The sequence below is a fragment of the Balaenoptera acutorostrata genome, chromosome X (assembly GCF_949987535.1).
Source record: "Balaenoptera acutorostrata chromosome X, mBalAcu1.1, whole genome shotgun sequence".
In the NCBI taxonomy this organism is placed as follows: domain Eukaryota; kingdom Metazoa; phylum Chordata; class Mammalia; order Artiodactyla; family Balaenopteridae; genus Balaenoptera; species Balaenoptera acutorostrata.
Window position 1 is genome coordinate 8,667,182 of NC_080085.1, and position 21,625 is coordinate 8,688,806.

General features: G+C 44.5%; 1 protein-coding gene across 3 annotated transcripts; it reads left to right on the plus strand.

The window, feature by feature from the left end:
- The first annotated feature begins 7,785 nt into the window (after positions 1–7,785).
- On the plus strand, positions 7,786–17,557 carry LOC103012604 (holocytochrome c-type synthase). Of its 3 annotated transcripts, none has more exons than XM_007182025.3 (7): positions 7,786–7,942; positions 8,517–8,660; positions 11,284–11,435; positions 12,256–12,404; positions 13,130–13,249; positions 15,329–15,415; positions 16,031–17,557. In XM_007182025.3, the coding sequence occupies exons 2-7, from the start codon at positions 8,549–8,551 to the stop codon at positions 16,227–16,229; spliced, it is 819 nt and encodes a 272-aa protein (XP_007182087.1). In that variant the 5' UTR covers positions 7,786–7,942; positions 8,517–8,548; the 3' UTR covers positions 16,230–17,557. The 3 variants fall into 3 exon arrangements, with proteins under 3 accessions (XP_007182087.1, XP_028022269.1, XP_028022268.1); XM_028166468.2 differs by having other exon boundaries at positions 7,789–7,942; positions 8,583–8,660; XM_028166467.2 differs by lacking the exon at positions 7,786–7,942 and adding an exon at positions 9,960–9,990 and having other exon boundaries at positions 8,524–8,660.
- Positions 17,558–21,625: the final 4,068 nt, after the last annotated feature.

Here is a 21,625-nt window from a genome sequence, read left to right on the forward strand (position 1 = left end):
GAACTGTGGGAGACAGGGAATTGTGGGAGAAAAGGGAATTCTGGGATAGGACAGAGATTTGTGGGAGCCATGGGGGATTGTGGGACAGAGTAGAGAATTGTGGGACAAAACTAAGAATTGGGGGAGACAAAGGGAATTCTGGGATAAAACAGAGAACTGTGGGAGAGATTAAGAATTATGGGGAAAAACAAAGAATTGTGGGAAAGATAGAGAATTGTGGGACAGAGTAGACAACTGTGGAAAAATAAGGAAATTCAGTGAATGCAGAGAATTGTGAAAGTGACAGGAACTGTGGGAGGCACTGGGACCTTATGAGAGAAAAGGAAATTGTTAGAGGGAAAAGTATACAATTGTGAGAGAGAATAAGTAATTGTGGGAGAGAATAGAGTATTATGGGAGAAGAAACAATGGATAAATGTGGTAATATGGGAGAGAAGAAAAACTGGGAGAAATGGAGAATTGTGGGAAAGAACAGAGAATTGTGGGAGATGAGGAATTCTGTGAAAGAACAAAGAATTGTGGGAAAACAGAATTATGGGAGACACGTGGAATTGTGGGAATGACAGGGAATTGTGGAAGAGAAGAGAGGATTGTGGGAGACCTGTGGAATTATGGGGGAAACCTGAGAATCGTGGGAGACGGGAATTGTAGGATAGAATAGAGAATTGTGGGAAAAACAAGGAATTGTGGGAGTGACAGGGAATTGTGGGAGAGAGCAGAGAATTATGGGAGGCACACAGAACTGTGGGAGTGACAGGGAATTGTGGGAGAGAACAGAGAATTATGGGAGGCCACAGAACTGTGGGAGTGACAGGGAATTGTGGGAGAGAACAGAGAATTATGGGAGGCACACAGAACTGTGGGACTGACAGGGAATTGTGGGAAAGAACAGAGAACTGTGGGAGAAAAGGGAACTGTGGGAGACAGGCGGAATTGTGGGAGAGATAGAGAATTGTGGGTGACAGAGAATTGTGGAAAAGAGATAACTGAGAGAATATAGAGAATTGTGGGAGTGAACAGAGTATGATGGAGGAGCAAGAGCTGTGAGAGATAATGGGGTACTGCAAAAGAGAATAAAAAATTATGAGAAAGACAGGAAATTTAGGAAACAGAATTGTGAGAGTGGAGAATTATGGGAAAGAATAGAGAATTGTTGGAGACAGTGGGAATTCTGGGAAAGAACAGAGAATTGTGGGGGACAGGAGGAATTCTGGGAGTGACAGGGAATAATGGGAAAGAACAGAGAATTATGGGAGACACATGGATTTGTGGGACAGGGAATTATGGGAAAGAACAGACAACTGTAGGAAAAAGAGAGAATTACGGGAGACATGTGGAATTATGGGAGAGATGGAGAACTGTGGGATAAAACAGAGAATTGTGGAATACATGTGGAATTGTGGGAGTGACACAGAACTGTGGGAAAGAACAGAGAATTGTGTGTGAGACAGGGAATTGTGGGAATCACTTGCATTTCCATAAACTAATAATGAACTAGCAGCAAGAGAAATTAAGAAAACATTCCCATTTACAACTGCAACATAAACAATAAAATACCTAGGAATAAATTCACCAGGAAGTTGAAAGACCTGAACATTGAAAACTGGTTGGCCAAAAAGTTCATTCGGGTTTTGCTGTAAGATGTTACAGAAAAACTGAACGAACTTTTTGGCCAACCCAATATAAGATTTTTATTAAAGAAATCAAAGAAAACACAAATAAATGGAAGGATGTTCTGTGCTCATGGATTGGAAGGATTAATATTGTTAAAATGATCATACTAACCCAAAGCAATCTACACACTCAATGCAATCCCTATCAAAATTCCAATGGCATTTTGGACTTCCCTGGCAGTCCAGTGGTTAAGACTCCACGCTTCCACTGCAGGGGGCACAGGGTCGATCCCTGGTAGGGGAAGTTCCGCATGCCACGCGGCGTGGCCAAAAAGAAAGAGAAAAAAAATCCAATGGCATTTTTTCACAGAAATAGAACAAACAATCCTAAAATTTGTATGGAACCACGAAAGACCCCAAATAGCCAAAGCAGTCTTGAGCAAAAAGAATACAGCTGGAGGCACTACAGAGTCTGATTTCAAACTATATTACAAAGCTACCATAATCAAAACAGTATGGTATTGGCATAAAAACAGACACATAGATCAATGGAATGGAATAGAGAGTCCAGAGATAAATCCATGCATACACGGCCAAATAATTTACAACAAAGGAGCCAAGAATACACAATGGTTGGGCTTCCCTGGTGGCGCAGCGGTTGAGAATCTGCCTGCCAATGCAGGGGACAAGGGTTCGAGCCCTGGTCTGGGAAGATCCCACATGCCGCGGAGCAACTAAGCCCGTGAGCCACAACTACTGAGCCTGCGCGTCTGGAGCCTGTGCTCCGCAACAAGAGAGGCCGCGACAGTGAGAGACCCGCGCACCGCGATGAAGAGTGGCCCCCGCTTGCCACAACTAGAGAAAGCCCTCACACAGAAACGAAGAGACAACACAGCCAAAAATAAATAAATAAATAAATAAATTTATTTAAAAAAAAAAAAGAATACACAATGGAGAAAGGACCGTCTCTTCAATAAATGGTGTTGGGGAACTGCACAGCCACATGCAAAAGAATGAAACTGGACCACTATTACACACTATACACAAACATTAACTCAAAATGGATTAAAAACTTAAACGTAAGACCTGAAACCATAAAACTCCTACTAGAAAACTCCTACAAGTTTACAAGGCAGTAAACTCCTTGACATTGGTCTTCGAGATGATTTTTTGGATTTGGCAACAAAAGTAAAAATAAACAAGTAGGACTACATCAAACTAAAAAGCTTCTGCACAGCAAAGGAAACTATCAACAAAATGAAAAGGAAACCTACCGAAGGGGAGAAAATATTTGTAAATCATATATCTGATAAGGCATTAATATCCAAAATATATGAAGAACTCAGTAGCAAAAAACAAACAATCCAACTAAAAAATGGGAAGAGAAACTGAGTAGATATTTTTCCAAAGAAGATATACAGATAGCCAACAGGTACGTAAAAATGTGCTCAAAATCTCTAACCATCAGGGAAATGCAAATAAACCCAGATGAGATATCACTTCACACCTGTTAGAATGACTACTATCAAAAAGACATGAAATGAGGATGAGCCTGTGGAGACAAGGAAACTCTTGTGCGCTGCTGGTGGAAATGTAGACTGATGTAGCCACTAAAGAAAAAAGCATGAAGTTTCCTCAAAAAGTAAAAAGAGAACTACCACATGATCCAGCAATTCCACTTCTGGTTATTTATCCAAAGGAAATGAAAACACTAACTTGAAAAGATATACACACCCCCACGTTCATTAAAACATTATTTACAATAGCTAAGACATGGAAGCAAACTAACTGCCTGTCAATGGATGAATGGATAAAGAAGATGTGGTATTTGTATACAATGGAATATTATTCAGCCAGAAAAAGAATGGAATCCTGTCATTTGTGACAACATGCAAAGACCTTGAGAGCACTATACTAAGTGAAATAAGTTAGACAGAGAAAGACAAATACCATGTGATCTCACTTATAGTAGAATCTTAAAAAAATGAACTGACAGATACAGAGAACAAATTAGTGGTGCCAGAGGCTGGGGGTTGGGGGTGGGGTGAAATAGGTGAAGGTGGTCAAAAGATACAAACTTCCAGTTATAAAATAAATAAGTCCTCAGGATATCATATTCAGCATGGCAACTGTAGTTAATGGTATTGTGTTGTATATCTGAAAGTCACTAATTGAGTAGATCTTAAAAGTTCTCATCACAAGACAAAATTTTGTAACTAAGTGTGTCATGGATCTTAACTAGACTTATTGTGGTGATCATTTCCCAGTATATACATATATCAAATCATTATGTTGTACACCTGAAACTAATATAACATACATCAACTATATCTCAATTAAGAAAACAATTAAAACAACCCCTCCACCACAAAAACTGTGGGAAAGGAATTATGGGAGAAGCAGAGAATTGTGGGAAAAAACAGAATTGTGAGTGAGACAGGGAACTGAGGGAAAGAATAAAGAATTGTGGAAGGCATGGGGAATTCTGGGAAAGAACACAGAAATGTGGGAGACACAGGGAACTGTGGGAAAAACCCAGAATTGTGGGGGGGAGGGAATTGGGGAAGAAATGGGGGAATTGTGAAAGAGGTCAGAATATTATCAGAGAACAGGGAATTGTGAGAGAGAATGGAGAATTGTGGAAGGGATGGGGAATTATAGGAGAAATGGAATTATGGGAAAGAAAGGAGAATTGTGAGAGCTCTGAGAACAAAAGCAATAATGTAATTGTAACTGTAAATGTAAGTAATTGCAGGTTTGGAAAGGAGACTCATTTTACCAGGACCAGTCATAAATTCTGTTTGTAACTCTAAAAGAGATTCAATTTTTCCTCTCTGCTAAACCCTGGGTCTGACAGCAGCAGTTCATATCACATTACCATGGATTGGCAAACCCGTATACACTGCCTTGTATATGTGCATGTACACATACTCACACACGCACATACTCACACACATATACACACACACAAATGCATACATGCATATACACACGTACATAAAAATAAATACACACATGTCTTGGAAATTTCATACATGAGCAGAAATAAACCTAATAAAATGGATGGGAAATTTTTTAAATATCCTAAAAAATAAAACAAAATGAAATACTGATAGAAAATGAGAGAAACTTAGACTGCCAGTCTAGGAATCCGACATATGAGTAATAGAAGTTACTTAAAAGAAAGAATGAAGAAAGAGGAGGGGAGCAAGTTATTAAGAAAATTAATAATATAATATCCCTAACATGAAGGATGTGAGTATCCGGAATGAATGGTCCCTTCAGGTGCCAAGCCAGTGAAAGCAAAGAGGTCTATATCAAGGCACATCTTTTCAGGCCACTGGAAGAAAGAGAAGATGTTAAAAATACTGAGGAAGAAAAAAAAGAAAAATGACATCTGATTTCTCGACACCAACAGTGGGAATTAGAAGACAATGAAGCCATCACTTAACAATTCTGAAAGAAATGTCTCTAAACCTAGAATTATATATCCAAGCTAGCAGTCAAGTGGGAGGGTAAAACACAGACATTTTTTGATTTTCCAGACCTCAAAAACTGATGTGCTCCCAAAACAATGCAAAGAAGAATACACGGTATCCAAGAACCAGATATCCAGCACAGGACAGGAAAAGGTTGACAGCAAGTCCCAGGAAGACAATGGGCAGAAGTCATTCCCAAACAGTCTAGAACTGGGCAGTGGCAGAGGTGAGGTGTTTATTCAAGAGTGAGGACTCAAGGGAAAAAAAAACAAAAAAGGAAACATAGAGTAGGTGATATATTTGAATGCATTGAGAGGAGATTTACAATGCTGACGGGTAATCATTTAAAACTAGACAAAGGGGAAAAACAAGGCAAGTATTAAATTCTAGTGGAAAAGTCGTACAAGAAAAAATTTCATCATTGGTCATTACGAATATTTTTAGAGTCATAATAACGTAAATACTAAACCGTGATTTATACAAAATTGTTTATAACTATTGGCAGAGGGAAGTGTTTGTGTGTGCATGTTTGTGTTAGCCTGTTACCTGGAATGTGGAGGGACAAACAAGAAGGAACAATTCAGAGAGTGGAAATTGGGGTCGAAGGTGTCCTGCCAGTCTTCTCACCCACCTACCGCTCTTCCTGTAACACCTGGCGTTAGCAGCTCCTTCTCTATAAAGCATTCTTGTTACTTACACTTTCCTTTCCACCCACTTCCTACACATCATCCTCACAATAGTCACTTCTTCCTTTTTGGCCAGGAACAGTCTGCACATACATATATTGAGATGTAAATATTGTTACGTGTTTGCATGCCTGTCTCTTCAATTACCAAAGGTTTTTGCCCTTTTGGTGCCATGTGACCCTTTGGAATCTGGTGAAGTCTGTATCTTCTCAGAATAATATTTTTACATGCATAAAATAAAATACAAGAAATTACAAAAGAAACCAATTACAGTCGCTCCTCAGTATCCGAGGGGGCCTGGCTCCAGAACCCACCACGGATCCCCAAATTCAAAGAAGCTCAAGTCCCATAGGCAACCCTCCATATCCACGGTTCAACCAATCCCAGATGGTGTAGTAAATACTGTAGAATTTACTGGGGGGGAAAAAAAAAACCAACCCTGCATATAAGTGGACATGTGCAGTTCAAGCCCGTGTTGTTCAAGGGTCTACTGTATGTTGAAATATAGTTATCAACATATTTTAAAAAACAGATTAGGCTAGGTTCCCCAGGAAATATACACCAATGTAATATAGGGTTTTTTTAATGCCGTCTTGATCCAGTTTTGAGGCTCTGGCTAGAGGCTGGTCAGTTCCCCGACTTCAGCATCTAAGCTCACACCCCCCTCCCCCAATCACCTCCCTTTCTGGGATCTCATACTCGGGGCCACTATTTACCTGCCCTAATCACCCCAGGGCCAGGTACCAAACAACTGGGGACAGCCCCTATGCTCCCGAGCCTGCTGAAATTATTCAAATTCGCCCATTCTAAACCTGCTTGCCCTGCTTTGCCCATTCCTTCTTACGGAAACCATAATAAAGGCTCATGCCCACAGTCCCCCTCTCTCCCCCTGCCTCGTGATCAACCCCAGCGCCTCCACGTGTGGCGCCCCACAGACCCATCTCTTGGGATCTGTGAGTATAATAAACTACCTTTTTAATGGCAGTCGTTTCCCAATCTGTCGGCCTCACCAAACCTAAATAACAATTACACTTATTAAAAAGGCTGAGACTCGACAAGATTTGTGCATACAGATGTTCTCATGAACAGCTTCGAGAGAGTGATAGACAGGGCAAGGGGAGAAATCGAACTGGGATGCAGTCACAGTGGAAGCCTCAGCTGACCCTAGGGGCAGCTCTGAAGCTGGGATGGCCCTTCTGAGTTGTCCCGCTTGAGGCTAGGGGCCCGGGCTTAGGTACCCTTGCAGAGACGACTCAGAGGCTGCAGCCTGTCCCCAGAGAGGGGATGTGATTTTGCTTAAAGCAGTTCTCTTAGGCAGAGGGCGATTCCTGGAAAGAGACTTCACAGATCCACTACGGTGACACAGAAAGACATATGCTTCTTATTAACACTTTAAAAAACAAGATAAACTTACTTTAATTTCAAAGTCATGATGAATAGTATTTTGAGACAGAAATAACAATCATATGTGACATTATTTCTCTGTGAGTGCTATCAGTGCCACATATAGCTAACACAACTAGGATTTGTTGCCTGCCTTCCTGATGGAAAAAAAAATGCTAAATTTCTGTTACAGGCAAGTGAAGATACAGACCTTCAAATCCACACACCCAGTTAAGAGGACCTGGGGAGCCGGGACCTTGTTTTGTTCATTTTTAGATCTCCAGAGTCGGCCACAGTTCTGCACACCTACTGACGTTTCTTGAGTCATTACTATAATTAAAACTGACGGGATACAATTAAAAAGGTAGAAATTTTAAAACGAACTCTTCCAAAGCAACGCCTCCACAGCCTAAAGCGGCTACACTAGAGAGCCTCACTCTACGGCGACTCTCTGGCCCAGCCGAAGCTTCTCTCTGCCCGCTCTGGCCAGGAGGGGCGGGACCAGGGAGGGACCCTCACACTTATAGGCCGAGGAGGGAGGGGGCGGGGCCTGCTCCTCCGTGATTGACGGAAGCCCTTCCCTTTCAGCCCGCGTGCCCGCCTTCCACGCGCCCGGAACTTCCGCCTTCGGAAGAGGAAGTAGCGGCGCGCTAGAGAGCTAGCGGTGACCCGGGCAACCAGCGGTGATCGAGCGAGCGGACGGTGGTGCCGGCGGGTCGCTGCCACTGCGCGCCGGAGTTGGCGGTTAGAGGCGGGGCCGGCAGCCCGGGACCGGAGTCAGGTACGGAGGGGCGGGCTGGCTGAGGCCGTGGGGGTCTGAGATCCTGGGACTCGACGGTAGCACGCGCGGGGACCGTGCGAAGAAGACTGGCCACGCCTTGCCCTCTACTGTCCTTTCCTTCCTTCCTCTAATCTTTTTTTCTACGCCATACCCTTCCCAGACCCCCAGACCCTCGCTGAGCTCCAGGGCCGGGGATCTAATCTGGACTCAGTGGGCTTCCTTTCTCCCATCGGATCACCACCTAGAACCCCCTTCTCCCCAACCCCGGGCCTACACCCCCTCGCTGTGACATGACTTCTCAGGGACCTCCTCACCTCACCCCCGAAATCCGCACACCCTTAGAAACGTGTCCCCAAAGGTGGTGTAGATTTCACACTAGTATTTCCCAAAGTGGGTGATATGTTAAAGCTGTCCCTCGAAGTGGAGGGCAAAGTGGCGTCCCTGCCCAGCACATTTCCATAAGGATGACAAGGAGGAGAAACAAGGGTTGGCCAGATTAAGAATACTAAGGGAGTAGTTGGAGCCCAGGCATCAGCATTAATCTATCTCTTTGCTCTGGCACCTGTGAATTTAGAATTGCTTGGATTCAACACTGCGATTCCAACCATGGGTTTGTCTGTATCTACCCCTGCTGTTGCAGTTCAGACCTCAAATGCTTCAGATCATCAGACAGCAGCCCCGCCTTCGGGATGCCCAATGCATGAAGGGAAGATGAAAGGTAATCTACCATTTGTCTAGGAAATAAAAACAAAAGAGAATTCTCAAAAGAATCCTCAGGAGGCAGCATAGCATTGCTAGTGAGGCTCCTAGGCCTGGGAGGGAGGCGACCTGGGTTCACTCCTTAGGTTGTTACTTACAAGTATGTGACTGTAGACAAGTTACTTCTCTAAGTCTCCACCCATCATCTGTAAGCTGAGGATATAATAATGATATCTCACAGGGTTAGTGTGACGATGGAGATAGTGCATGAGAGTGGAGGGATTCTTCCAGACATCAGCCCCCACCCCCAAAGTTTGCCGTTGTCTACTTCAGCGGTTCTCCCCCTCTCACCCCGCAGGACACCTGGCAATGCCTGGAGGCATTTTTGCTTGTCATAACTGAGAGGAGAGGGTACGTCTAATGAGTAGAAGCCAGGAGTTTTGCTAAACATCCTACAATGCACAGTGCAACCCTTAAAACAGAGGCCCCAAATGTCAAAGAGTGCCCAGGCTGAGAAACCTTGGTCTAGATCTCGCTGTCTTTCTTTACCAAGACAGCTTTACTCCTCCATCCGTTGGAGTACTCTCTGTGTAAAACTAAGGCATTGCCGGGACTTCCCTGGCGGTCCAGTGGTTAAGACTTCGCCTTCCAATGCAGGGGGTGCGGGTTCGATCCCTGGTCGGGGAGCTAAGATCCCACATGCCTCATGGCCAAAAAAACCAAAACATAAAACAGAAGCAATATTGTAACAAATTCAATAAAGACTTTAAAAATGGTCCACATCAAAAAAAAAGTCTTAAAAAAAAAAGTCATTGCATGATGGACTTGCTGTTCATTTTTTAAGTGCAAAGGGGAGAATGGAAATGCTTTCATTTTTAATCGGTCCACCTTCCGCTTTAGATTGTCCATGTAAAAGTATGGCCTGAATTCACCTGATGTGTGACTTCTTGTTTCAAGACCTGAGGGCAGGAAGCAGTGTTGCGTGCTTACTGAGTGCTGACACTCCCTTGTGTTGTAGCTGTTCATTCCCTTCGTCAGTCAGCAAGGATTTGCTCCCTGCCCACTCTGTGCCAGGCACTGATGGTTTCTGTGTGTTTGTTTTTGCACCGAGAGAACATCAGTGTCTGAAACAGACAAAAATCCTTTGCCTAGTGGAGTTTACATTCTCATCCTCATAATCCTGCATGGTAGGTTTTCCCCCTGTTTTATAGTTAAGGAAACTTACAAGTTACACAGCTAGTAAATGGCAAAGCCAGCGAAAATTCTGGGACCTTGGATAAGGACCAGTCCGATGCTCTTCCGGGGTTTCTTCATACAGGAAAGAATGGAGGCAGACTTGGACGAAACAGGTGTGTGCCTGCTCTGAGCATCCCCAGGAAATCACAGAGCCCTGTGTACGGTTTGATTTCATTTCCTGTGTATCCAGGAGAGCCGTCAGCTGAATTTGCATTAGGAAAGAATGTGGGTATCTGTAGGAGATCTAAGGGGCTAGTGGTTATATAATACGAAAAATGTAAACAGGATTTTCTCTCCAACACCCAGCTGGGATCAGTGACCCAGAGAAGGTTGGCACTTGGAATGGTGGCGAGGAGAGAAGATATAACAAGTCTCCCTCTACCCGTCAGTAGACAGCTGTGCAGGGTCCTAGGGAGTGAGGGTCTGGGAGGAGAAGCAGAGGAAAGGAAGTGAAAGGAAACTTATCTTTTTTCGTGTAGGGCACCCAGCATTCAGTGCATTCCTGGTGCTAACTGCTGCTGCTTAAGATAAGGGTTCCTTTACACAAGCGCTGTCTTCCTGGACCGTAGCTCTCCCAATGCCTGCCCCCCACCTCCTGAGTCTACACTGCCTTCTGGGCCCGCACACTCGCTTCCATCAGCACCCAGGATCCTTGGGCACTCACTACCCTGCCTGCTGCTGTTCTTGCAGGTGCAGACCTTTCCTCTTAAGTGGCATCTGGATCCTACGTGGATTGTGGAACGTTTTCTTTAATGTGTGCCCTTGCTTGATAACGGGGGAATAGAACCTCGGCCAAGTGGTAATTTTCTGGGCCCTGTTTTAGTCCTGGAGCAAAGCACAAGCAGAGTGGCATTCTGACTTTTCTCTGGTAGCCTTTTTGAAGGCTCCTCTGCTCATTTTTTATCTCCTGTCCCCAGTCCCTGAGAGAAGGCATCAGTAATGAAAGCCTGGCCTCCTGTGTCCTGGTTGGGGTTGGATCTTGTCTGGAATTTGGGAACAGAAAGTCAGGGAGACCCAGTCACGTGGGGCCCCGGCCCCACGGAGGTTTCTCTGTAGCAGCTCACAGCAGCTACCTTCCACCCCTTACTAAATCCCTGGTGTGGGCAGTAGCTTCTCTTGCAAATGCTGAGGCTTTGGGGTCTATTTTTACTAGGGGAATGACACAGTAAGCCAATGGGTACCCGTTTCTCTTTCAAGGGGAAAGTAAATTTATCGAACCTTTTGCTGGTCTTTAGGATGTTAGAATGTTGACTAGCTTAACTCTTGGCGGCTGTGAACAGTAGAAACCTGGCTTTGCCTGTGCTGGTGGGTCACTGGTCAGACATTCAGCTCTTCAGGGCCCAGGATGAGAGAGGCAGATGTCCTGCCTTTGTGGTGGCACTGTTTTTACCCTTCATCTATTTCAGGCCGTGAAGTGAGTGCCGAGCCATCCGACCCAACCTGTGGGAGCAAAACGAACTCTGTGCCTGTGCACCAAGAACGCGCGTACGAGTACGTGCAGTGTCCTGTCACCGGCGCGATGGCTGAGAATAAGGAGAACCTAGATCCTTCTAATCTGGTAATCCACGCCCGGCCCCTCTTCCTAAAGTTTTTATGCAGAGATGCTTTTATAGACTCCAAGACAAACTGGTAGGATTGATTCTTCTGTCCTTTTAAAACAAAGAAGTCTGATATTCCATCCACAGTGAAAATCTAGAATGTGTCACTAAGTGTAGTTTCAGAGAGCACCTGAGAAAGCAAAGGGCCATCCCGAAGCCCCAGAGTGGGCTGAATGGGAATAAGCCAGGCCAGAGGACATTGCCTTTTGGGATAGAGTTGTTAGGAGGGCAGGAAATTCAATGAGGAGCACAGCTAGAATTCGGAGAGGTGTTTGAGGTCTGGGGAAACCTCGTAGGCACGCTGCAAGATTGGGGCGCCTCTTAAGGCGCACCTGAGTGCCAGCCTGCACGGCAGTGACTAGGGTGGTGCAGGGTCACGTGGCAGCCAGCGACGGAATGCCATCGAGAAAGCAGTGGTATTCTGCTATCTGTCTATCTATAAATACACACATACATACACACATATATATACACAGCCCCACCTTCTCTTTTCCAGGAATTTGTAGCAGTGCCTGCCCATCATGGTATTAGTTTTTACTTTTTAATCCTTGAGGAGAGAGAGACCGAGTTTTTAACTACGGCGTGCATTTACCATTTATGAGAACTCAAAACAACAAGGAAAAATAGCCAAATGACCTGAGAGGTCTGAAACTTTGATGTCGCTGGTTTAATTGGGAACCTGTGCTGTGTTTGTGATGCCTTGCTTTCTAGGAAGCAGTTAATTGTTTCAACTTTATATCTCTGACCTTTTTTTTTTAAAAACCCACTTATTTTATTTAGATGCCACCACCTAATCAGACGCCGGCCCCCGATCAGCCGTTTGCACTATCTACCGTGAGACAGGAGTCGTCTATTCCGAGGGCAGATTCAGATAAAAAGTGGGTTTATCCTTCCGAACAGATGTTCTGGAACGCGATGTTAAGGAAAGGGTGAGTGAGTGAGCACATTACTGAGGGTATAAATTTGCTCGTGAATCTAAAACCTCTTTCACATTTAATTCTTAGATGAATTAAATGTGAAAGAGGTTTTTAATCCCCCAGACGTACAGTAAATGTTTATGACAATCAACTGATTTTTCAGACTCATCAGAACATAAGTGCAAGGCCAATGTATTAGGATTCTCCAGAGAAACAGAACTAACAGGATGTGTATGTCTTTCTATACGTATAGAGAGATTTGTGATAAGGAATTGACTCACAGTTATGAAGCCTGAGAAGTTCCACAATCTGCTCGGCAGGGTGGAGACACAGGAGAGCCGACGCTTCAGTCCAAGTCCTAAGGCAGGAAAAAAACCGATGTCCCTGTTGGAAAGCAGGCAGGCAGAAGGAATTCCCTTTTACTGGCAGAGGCTCAGCCTTTTTGTTCTGCTTCAGCCTTCAGCTATTAGATCTGGGCACTCTCTGCCCATTTAAATGTTAATCTCATCATAAAATTAACCCATCATAGCCAGTAATCGTTTAAAAAAAAAAGGTAACACTACTATATAAAATACTTGGGAAAGGTAGGGAATCGTGATGCTAATTGAAAAAGTGTCACCTTAAAAATAGATGGATCCTTGATATTTGGGTAAATCTGATTTTTGGTGACTCAATGAAATGAGTACACGGCACTCTCAGTAATATTTGTCAAGTTTTACCAAAATGTTCTTTCCTAGGTGGACATGGAAGGATGAGGATATTAGTCAGAAAGACATGTATAATATCATTAAAATTCACAACCAGAACAACGAGCAGGCCTGGAGGGAAATTTTGAAGTGGGAAGCCCTTCACGCTGCGTAAGTATGTTTGAAGTCTTAAAAAAACATCCTTCCAGCATCTTCCTAGTGTCATCGCCACTTTCTATGAAAAGAAGTATAGAAGCATTTTATTCAAACAATGTGCTATTCTAATAAAACATTTTAGGTAGTAGGCCTGTTCCAGTGATTTGTGTGACAGACCACCCCGCTCAGCCATGTGAAATGGCAGCTATTTAATTATGCCCGTGGGTGTGGTGAGTCCCAAGTACAGAAAGGACAGAGCAGGGGTGGCTCGTCTCTGCTCCCTGATGCATGGGGTCTCAGCCACCAAGACTCCGTGGTCAGGGGTGGCTTGACAGCCGTGGGCTGGAATCCTCTGGCAAGTGATGCCAGCTGTCGGCCAGGACGCTTGCCCGTGGCCTCTAAATGTGGCTGCTTTGGCTTCTTCACACCACGGTGGCTGGGTTCCCAGAGCCAGAGTTCCAGAAAGCGGCAGGGGCCGTAGACCCCAGCTGTCAACAGGAGGAGCGTGACAGTCCACTGCCCGCGGAGCACGGGGGCTGGGAGGTTCTAAAATGCTCTCCGCCCAAAGGGAGCTGGGAAAAACAGCTTTGTTTGTTCACTCAGCAGCGTTTATTGAACCCCCACTAGGAGCAAACATCAAGCGGCATCTTTGCACGTGGTCCTTTTTCTCAGGGAGACTCTAGCCAAATGCAGTTGCGCGTTAGTGGCGCTGGGCCATCAGCCTGTTCAGAGCCACGGTCCTCATGCTTTAGCTGCATCAGATCACCTGAGGGTTTGTTAAAATACCGAGCGCTGGGCCTCACCCCTAGGGTTTGTGATTCAGTCAGTCTGGGGTGAGGCCCAAACTTAGCATTTCTAGAATGATGCCGTTTTGAGGGCTCCCCCTGGAGAAGCGGGGGGCGGGGGGTGGAGTCTCCACGGAGCCAGATTTTACCATGGTCGGTGGCTAATATTTTTAATTCACGGCAAAATGCGAGTGATTAATTTCTTGGGTGAAATCCACTTAATGATTTTTAAGGTGCTCTGTTTGTTTTTTCATACTTGGACTCTGGAGTTCATTAGTCACTCCCTGGGTGTCACTTGGCCGGGCGCGGGGCCTGGGCCAGGTGGGTGAGCCACGCTGCAAGCACGCTTCCCCTCCCAGTTCCCCGGGACGGGCAGGCGCCATCCTCCTGGCTGGCTCGTGACGGAGGCTACGAACGTCTGCGGCGACTTGTGCTGAAAGCGTGCTGTTGTTAAAGCCGAGAAGGGAAGGAGCTCGGCTAGTCCTCGCCTGGGGGCCCGTCACACTCGGGGTGCTTTTCTCCCTCCCAGTTCATTAGAGAGATCCGTCCAGGCCAAAGCCTGTCTCAACAATGACGGCAGCTGCCAAGACAGGTGGCCTCCGGGAGTTCCCACTCCCCCCCGCAGGGGACACTGCTGTGTGCCTCGTGCTAGGCCGACTGTGAGCCCCCCAGTGCCAGGGCGCGGGCCGGCGGGCACCTAGGACGTCCAAGCCCGGGGTCTGCCCAGAGAGTGAGTGGATTGTCTAGGCAGGACCTTGCCCTCCGTCAGCTTGTATGCAGTTACTTAAAGAGATGGTCCAACACTGATTACATTAGTTCCTAGGGAATCAGCCAGCGTTTTTCTTTCTTCATGAAGGCTGTTTATTGGTTTCAAATGAGAAGAGTATAGGATTTTCGTATATTCGTCTGAAAAAACCCCAGCTGCTCTTCGTGAAGGCGAAGCGTGATGCCCGATGCCTCACACTTTTCCTCCTGAGAGTATATCCCCACCCCATGTGGAAAGGCCCTGTTCCCTCACTCCTGCCAAGAGCAGTGCAGATGTACGGAGGGAAAGGGGGGGAGTGAAACATACTTGATCCAGAAGTAAAGCACAGAATTTTTAACGAATAGGGATATTTCTTTGAATTTTTTCGAAGTTACCTTTCTCTGTAAATGTGATATTATGTAAAATGCCTACAGAAAAATGTGTATTATTGAGAAACTGCAACACCCTATTTTTCAAGGGAAAGAAAATATTTTTTTTTTTTTTTTTTTTCCCACACACACAAGAAAATATTTTAATAGACTTTTCTTCCTTGGGAATTTCTAGGGAGTGTCCTTGTGGTCCATCACTGATCCGGTTTGGAGGGAAAGCGAAAGAGTATTCACCAAGGGCAAGAATTCGTTCCTGGATGGGGTGAGTGTCAGTGCAGAAATGTTCTTTTCTGTTCCTCAGGTCAGGGTCTGCTTTCTCTTGGCACCAAAGCCAGACAGTGGAAGAACTGCGGTGCCAACTTCCAAGACGTCATCAGCGCTCAGCTGTAGACCTGTGCTCCCTCAAGGCGGCCACTGGCGGGCAGATTGCCTAGGGTGCTGCGGGCTGCTTCCTGTCTGATTCTTACAGGATTGAAGCAAGTCATCTTCTGCGTTCTCGCATCTGTCCCCTCTCTCCTCCCGCGCTCCATCTCTGTCCGCCAGTGCCGTCAGCGCTCCTGTTGTAGTCGGATTCGCAGCTCACACCCGCATTTCTGCGGGACCTCAGCTGACCTCCCAGGCCCGGGCGTCTTTCCCACCACTGACCTTATTCCCTTGTAGCAGATAAGCTGTTCTCTGATCGGGGCTCCTCCAGCTCTCCAGCCCCACCTGCCTTCAGCGCTGTGGACTGTTCTGACCTCCGAGTCTCACCTCCCATTAGATGTGGGCTCCGAGAGCAGGCCTCCCCATGTGCGGCCTCACCGCCTTGCTCACCGCCTAAACCCGAGCTGAACGCCCCACCAGCGTTTTAACCCCCGCCGGCATGTTTTCATTCCAGGTACGAGCTGCCTTTTGACAGGCACGACTGGATCGTCAACCGTTGCGGGACAGAGGTCAGATACGTCATTGACTACTACGATGGTGGCGAGGTCAACCAGGACTACCAGTTCACCATCTTGGATGTCCGGCCGGCTTTGGATTCGCTCTCGGCCGTGTGGGACCGGATGAAGGTCTCCTGGTGGCGCTGGACTTCCTAACCACTGCTTTGTCACAGATGGGAATATATAAACTGGGTTTTTTTCTGAGCAATACATTAAACTGCTTTCCCCAAACTGAATTGCACTCCTGATATAATGGGAATGTCAAGGGGGTCATCACACCTTACATGTCACTTAGCAATGGGTACTCTGCACATGCTCTTCTGAGTTCCGTTTCCACCTTGCAGTTGATAGTGCATCATTTTAAGTTTTCTTCCCGTTTAGAGAAGTGGGAAGCACTCCCTTAGTTTTTCCTTTAACTGTAGTATTGCCTGTGTATTTAATCTAGAAAAGTCTGAACAACCTCCGAGAAAGACCTTTGCTTAAAATATGAAGAGAGCTGCTTTTTCCCTCCCTGTTCTCTCTTAAATACTGACACGTAGATCTGAAAGCCCATGGAATGCTCAGGAGCTTTGACCTGGTCCAGTGTTTCAATTACAAGTGTTCTGTTACGCTTTTGAGAAAGTTACCAACATTTCTAAAGTCCCTGCAATATAGTAGTGACCCCTGAAGGAAATGCAGTCACACACTGGAAATGCACTCAGCCAAACTGAAGTGTGTCTTGGCTCTACAAATTTTTGCTTATGTGAATTTTTCACACTGGACCTTGATCTAGAATAATTTCAGCTCCCCCATGACTTGATGATGCACATGCATTGGAGTATGTATGTGTTTTAACTTTTTAAATATTTTTGTTTTAATTCCCATTGTTCTGATATGTAACTCTGCTCCCCGCAAGCAGACCTCATTGTACTGGCATTTGACAACTTAATCCCACCCTTGAGTCCTATTCCTTCCCCTGCCTGAAGGCTTTCTCTGCTCGGCCTCATCTGAACCAGGAAGGTCTGGCTGAAGTCGCAGTGCTAGGGACAGTCCCACTCTAAAACACGATTCTGTTTTTTCCATTGTTAGAATTCACAAGGAGAATATTTTTCCCAGATGTAGAATGGCTGCATCGACTCACTGTCTCCGTTCACATTTGTTTTTTAAGGGAGCTCTAAGTTTGCCATTGAAATTCTTTATACCAGTAATCCATACACTGGTTGTTCAGCTTATAGCAGCATGTTACAGATGACTGTTGGGTGTTGTTTTTTGGGGTTTTTTTTAAGTGTTAATAATATTAACTCCTTTCATTTGTCCTGAATACTGTAGTGTTAAATTAGTAGATGGACTTAGCAGTCTGGAGTGATTCATTTGGTATGAATTTCATTTGTTGTGTCTGTTTTGTGTGGAGTTTTAAAAATCCAACAACCCTAAACTCTTCTACATTTCAAAATACTTGTGTGTTTTCAAAGAAAATAAAGCTGATAGTTAACAGGTTTTGAAAATCTTTTAAGAGTAACTTTACACTTATTCCATCAGACAGATGAAATATTTCTAATCTGAGGAAAATAATTACTGTTGGCATGTGTTTTGGTCCTAAGTGTCATTGAGTAAGTATAGGTTAAGGCATTATTATGAGAAACCACGTGTTGTAACTGGAAACTGAAAATTGAGCCGCAGGCAGGGAATCACCCCTTTGTAGGATTCTAGTATTTCTTGAGAAAAACCACCTCTAAAGTAAACTGTCAGGTGAACCCGATGACAAGATCACGTTTGTACACCCTTCCTCCACTCCGAGAGAAGACTAGAACCCTGGATATAAGAGCTGCTTGGTGTCCAAATTATACTTGATTGTATCCAGGGATCAATACTTATCTGCTCTGATAGGAGATTTATAACTTGAAATCAGTTTGGATATTCTCCAGGGTTTTAAACTAAGTCTTTAGTCGTAGACTCTTCAGAATCAGAACAAACTACTGCATCTAAGGCTAAGGATTAGCAAACGAGGTGAGGGTTTAAACTGGGACTGCAGATTAAAATGCAGCAGTATGCCTAGTGGATAAAGAAAACGTGAGGGAGAGAGAGGGAGATGACTATTACTCAGCCATAATAAGGAATAAAATCTTGCCATTTGCAATAGCATGGCAGGACCTTGAGAGAGTTATGACACGTGGAATAAGTCAGATCCAGAAAGACAAATACCATGTGATCTCCCTTATATGCGGAATCCAAAACAGCCACAGGCACCCAAAAACCAGAGCTTGTAGATAGGACGTTGACATCGACGTTGGTGCTTGCCGAGTGCGGGGCAAATCTCCAGTTATAAAGCAAATAAGTACAAAGTACAGCGTGGTGACTACAGTTAATAAAACCGTAGTGCATATTTGAAAGTTGCTAAGATAGTAGATGTTAAAGTCACCACAAGAAAGGAAAAGAAAATTTCTTAGGTGACAGGTGTTAACGCCTTCTTGTGGCGATCATTTTACAACATATACAAATATCGAACCATCATGTCATACGCCTGAAATTACACGGCATTATACGGCAATTATACCACAATTTTAGAAAAAGAAAAAAAGAATGAGTGTCCTGGAGGCAGACGGCTGGCTCAGAGCCACGACTCAGCCCTTCACTCATCTCAGTATCTCTGGGCCTCAGCTTTCTTGGCCATAAAAAGAATTAATAGAACTGACTGTTTTTGTTCGTTCACATGGCTATTACAAATACCATCAACTGGGTGGCTTATAAACAATAGAAATTCATTTCTCACCGTTCTGGAGGCTGGAAGGTCCAAGATCAAGGCACTGGCAGATGCGGTGTCTGGTAAGGAGGGCCGGCTTCCTGGTTCAGAGATGGCGTCTTCTTGTTTAGTTCACGTGATGGAAGGGCGAGAGAGCTCGCTGAGGTCTCTTTTATAGGTACTAATCCCATTCCTGAGGGCTCCTCCCTCATGACCTAATCACCTCCCAAACCACCTGAAAGCACTTAGAGCCTGCAGCGGGGAAAGGCTTAATGAACGTCAGCCATTGCCTCATCATCACCAAGGGGGAAAAGGCATGGATAGGAAGAAAAGAAGTACTGAGAAATAATACCCACCCTCTGACTTCTCCCATGAAGAATCTGTCTAGAGGGGGGACAGCAGGGCCTCCTCCTGATTTTCGTTAACTGCAAGGATTAGCAGGTACTCAGGTGCTTGCTCTAAGCGAGCTCATGTTATTTAAAATCGCTAAAGGGAGAAGACAGGTAGCAGTCTTTGACCTTTTAAAGAATATAAACACAACAGGGTGACATTTGGTTTACTTAATATGCCAGATCCACTCGGCAAAAATAAAGATTATAATTAGGCCCTTGTGCTTCCTAATTTGAAATGTAGCTCATTGTGTCCTCAGGATCACAAAGGTATCCCCTCCATGGAAACTTGATATGTATCCAGATTCAAAATGGATATTACAACGTTATGTTTACTGCAAGTAAAATGTACCAAAAATCATTTCAAAAGCAACGTATCCCTCCTTACTTAAGGTAAAATTTTCAAAATTACATAATTTCTTAGATATATAGTATATTAAAGCAACATATCTCAGTTGTCCACCCACCCCCCTCCAATAACAGAAATAACACATTTTATTGCTGCAATGGAGGGGAAGCCATAGTACCTTACATAAAATTCTCTGCCGTTTGTATATGTGGAAAACATCTAACTTCATGCTTCTGTACTCTACTCTCTTGCTTTGAAGAGAAAGCTGACAGCACTTTCTGCCAGGTTTTTAACAAACATCACATGTTTGTGATGCATTCCACTGTTTTTGTGAAATCATAGCAGGTACTGGAAATTAAAGTTTCTAAGACAAGTTTCTTCTTGGGGAGCCTATATCTATTTGGGGGATGAGGCTTACATTTATAAGTACCTTTTACTTAATGCTTTAACATATACATTGTTACACGTGACAGGGGCTGCGGAAACTATTCATGTTGAGTGGTATAACCTAGGAATTGTGAGAAGAGAGACAATTTCACAGTAACAGTGGAGTGGAGTCCTGATGGATGATTAAAGGTTATTATTTTGGAGCTCTGTGCAGAATCGTCTTTTATACACATTGCTATTCCTTCTACCTTTAGGATAAGTTAATGTGATGAGTTCCTGTGGCTCTTCAGTGGCTGGGTATGGAATATTATCAGGATGCTTTTGGCTGCAAGGAAGAGAATCCCCGCTGGCACTCACCACCATAAGTGCAAGATTGGGCATGTGCCTGGTCGAGTGCATCTCTCCGGATGACTTCCTTCCAAGCTCAATTTCAACCTCACCTCAATTGGCTGATTTCTTTCATCATCATCAGATGGCTTCTAGTTGCTGTCTGAGCTTTCCGATCCTTACTTATGGCCAGTGGATATGAGGCGGGGTGGGAGGGGGAAGCCTCCCACAACCAATGGAAAATGTTTTCTCTTTAATCGATTTGGGCCAGTTTGGCATTAGGCCTGTGTCCTCACACCCCTAACCTTTTACATTCCCAGGAGAGTGCCTCGTGCTTAGATTAACCCAGACGAATCATTTGGAGAAAACTGCAGTGCCCACTAGAGAATTATATCACTAATTAATTTAAAAATCCCATCCTTAGCTGTCATTTCATTCAAGTATCTTTTCCTTCACTCTCTTAGGTTGGCATTTCAAATCTGGAGATGGTGGCTAGTGGAAAGGAAGAAGACAGGATTGGGGATCTTCATTTCTAGACTGATTCTCTGCATTGGCTAGGGGATTTGAACAATCACTTTAGGTCTATAAGCCTCACTTTCCATACATTCTCTTGAAGGTTCCTTTCTGACCAGAATTCTAGGTTTTATGTGGCCTATTTCTCTCACGTTCGATGGACTGGGTTATGCCATGTTTTATGCTGAAAAGTTTTAAGCTCAGGGAAAAGAATGTGGTTTGAAAACCTACTTCAAACTAGTTTTTACATAAAGTACATCAGTGGATGCACTCTTTTTTTTTTAACATCTTTATTGGAGTATAATTGCTTTACAATGGTGTGTTAGTTTCTGCTGTATAACAAAGTGAATCAGCTATACATATACATATATCCCCATATCCCCTCCCTCTTGCGTCTCCCTCCTTCCCACCCTCCGTATCCCACCCCTCTAGGTGGTCACAAAGCACCGAGCTGATCTCCCTGAGTGGATGCACTCTTAAAAGACTACATTTCAGATAATTCCTGGTTAACCAGTGCTTTCCTTTTCCTCTATAAAATGCACTGGCTTAGAAACAACCCAAAAGTCCATCAACTGATGACCGGACAAACAAATTGTCGTCCATCCATACAATGGAATCTTATTCAGCCATAAAAAGGAATGAAACACTGATATGTGCTACAATGTGGATGAATCTTGAAAACATTATGCTAAGCAATACAAAGGGCCAAATATGGTATGATTCCATTTATAAAAATGTCTAGAATAGGTAAATCTATAGAGGCAGAAAGTAGATTAGTGGTTGCCACAGTTGGGGTGAGAGAGGAAAGGGGAGTGACTACTAATGTGTGTAGGGTTTTCTTTCAGGGGTGATGAAAATGTTCTAAAAT

Excerpts from the sequence above, each read along its gene's own strand:
- LOC103012604 (XM_007182025.3), top strand. The coding sequence starts at position 8,549 with ATGGGTTTGTCTGTATCTACCCCTGCTGTTGCAGTTCAGACCTCAAAT. Across the intron at positions 12,405-13,129 it reads AACGCGATGTTAAGGAAAGG|GTGGACATGGAAGGATGAGG; the intron begins GTGAGTGAGTGA and ends GTTCTTTCCTAG. Across the intron at positions 15,416-16,030 it reads AGAATTCGTTCCTGGATGGG|GTACGAGCTGCCTTTTGACA; the intron begins GTGAGTGTCAGT and ends TTTTCATTCCAG.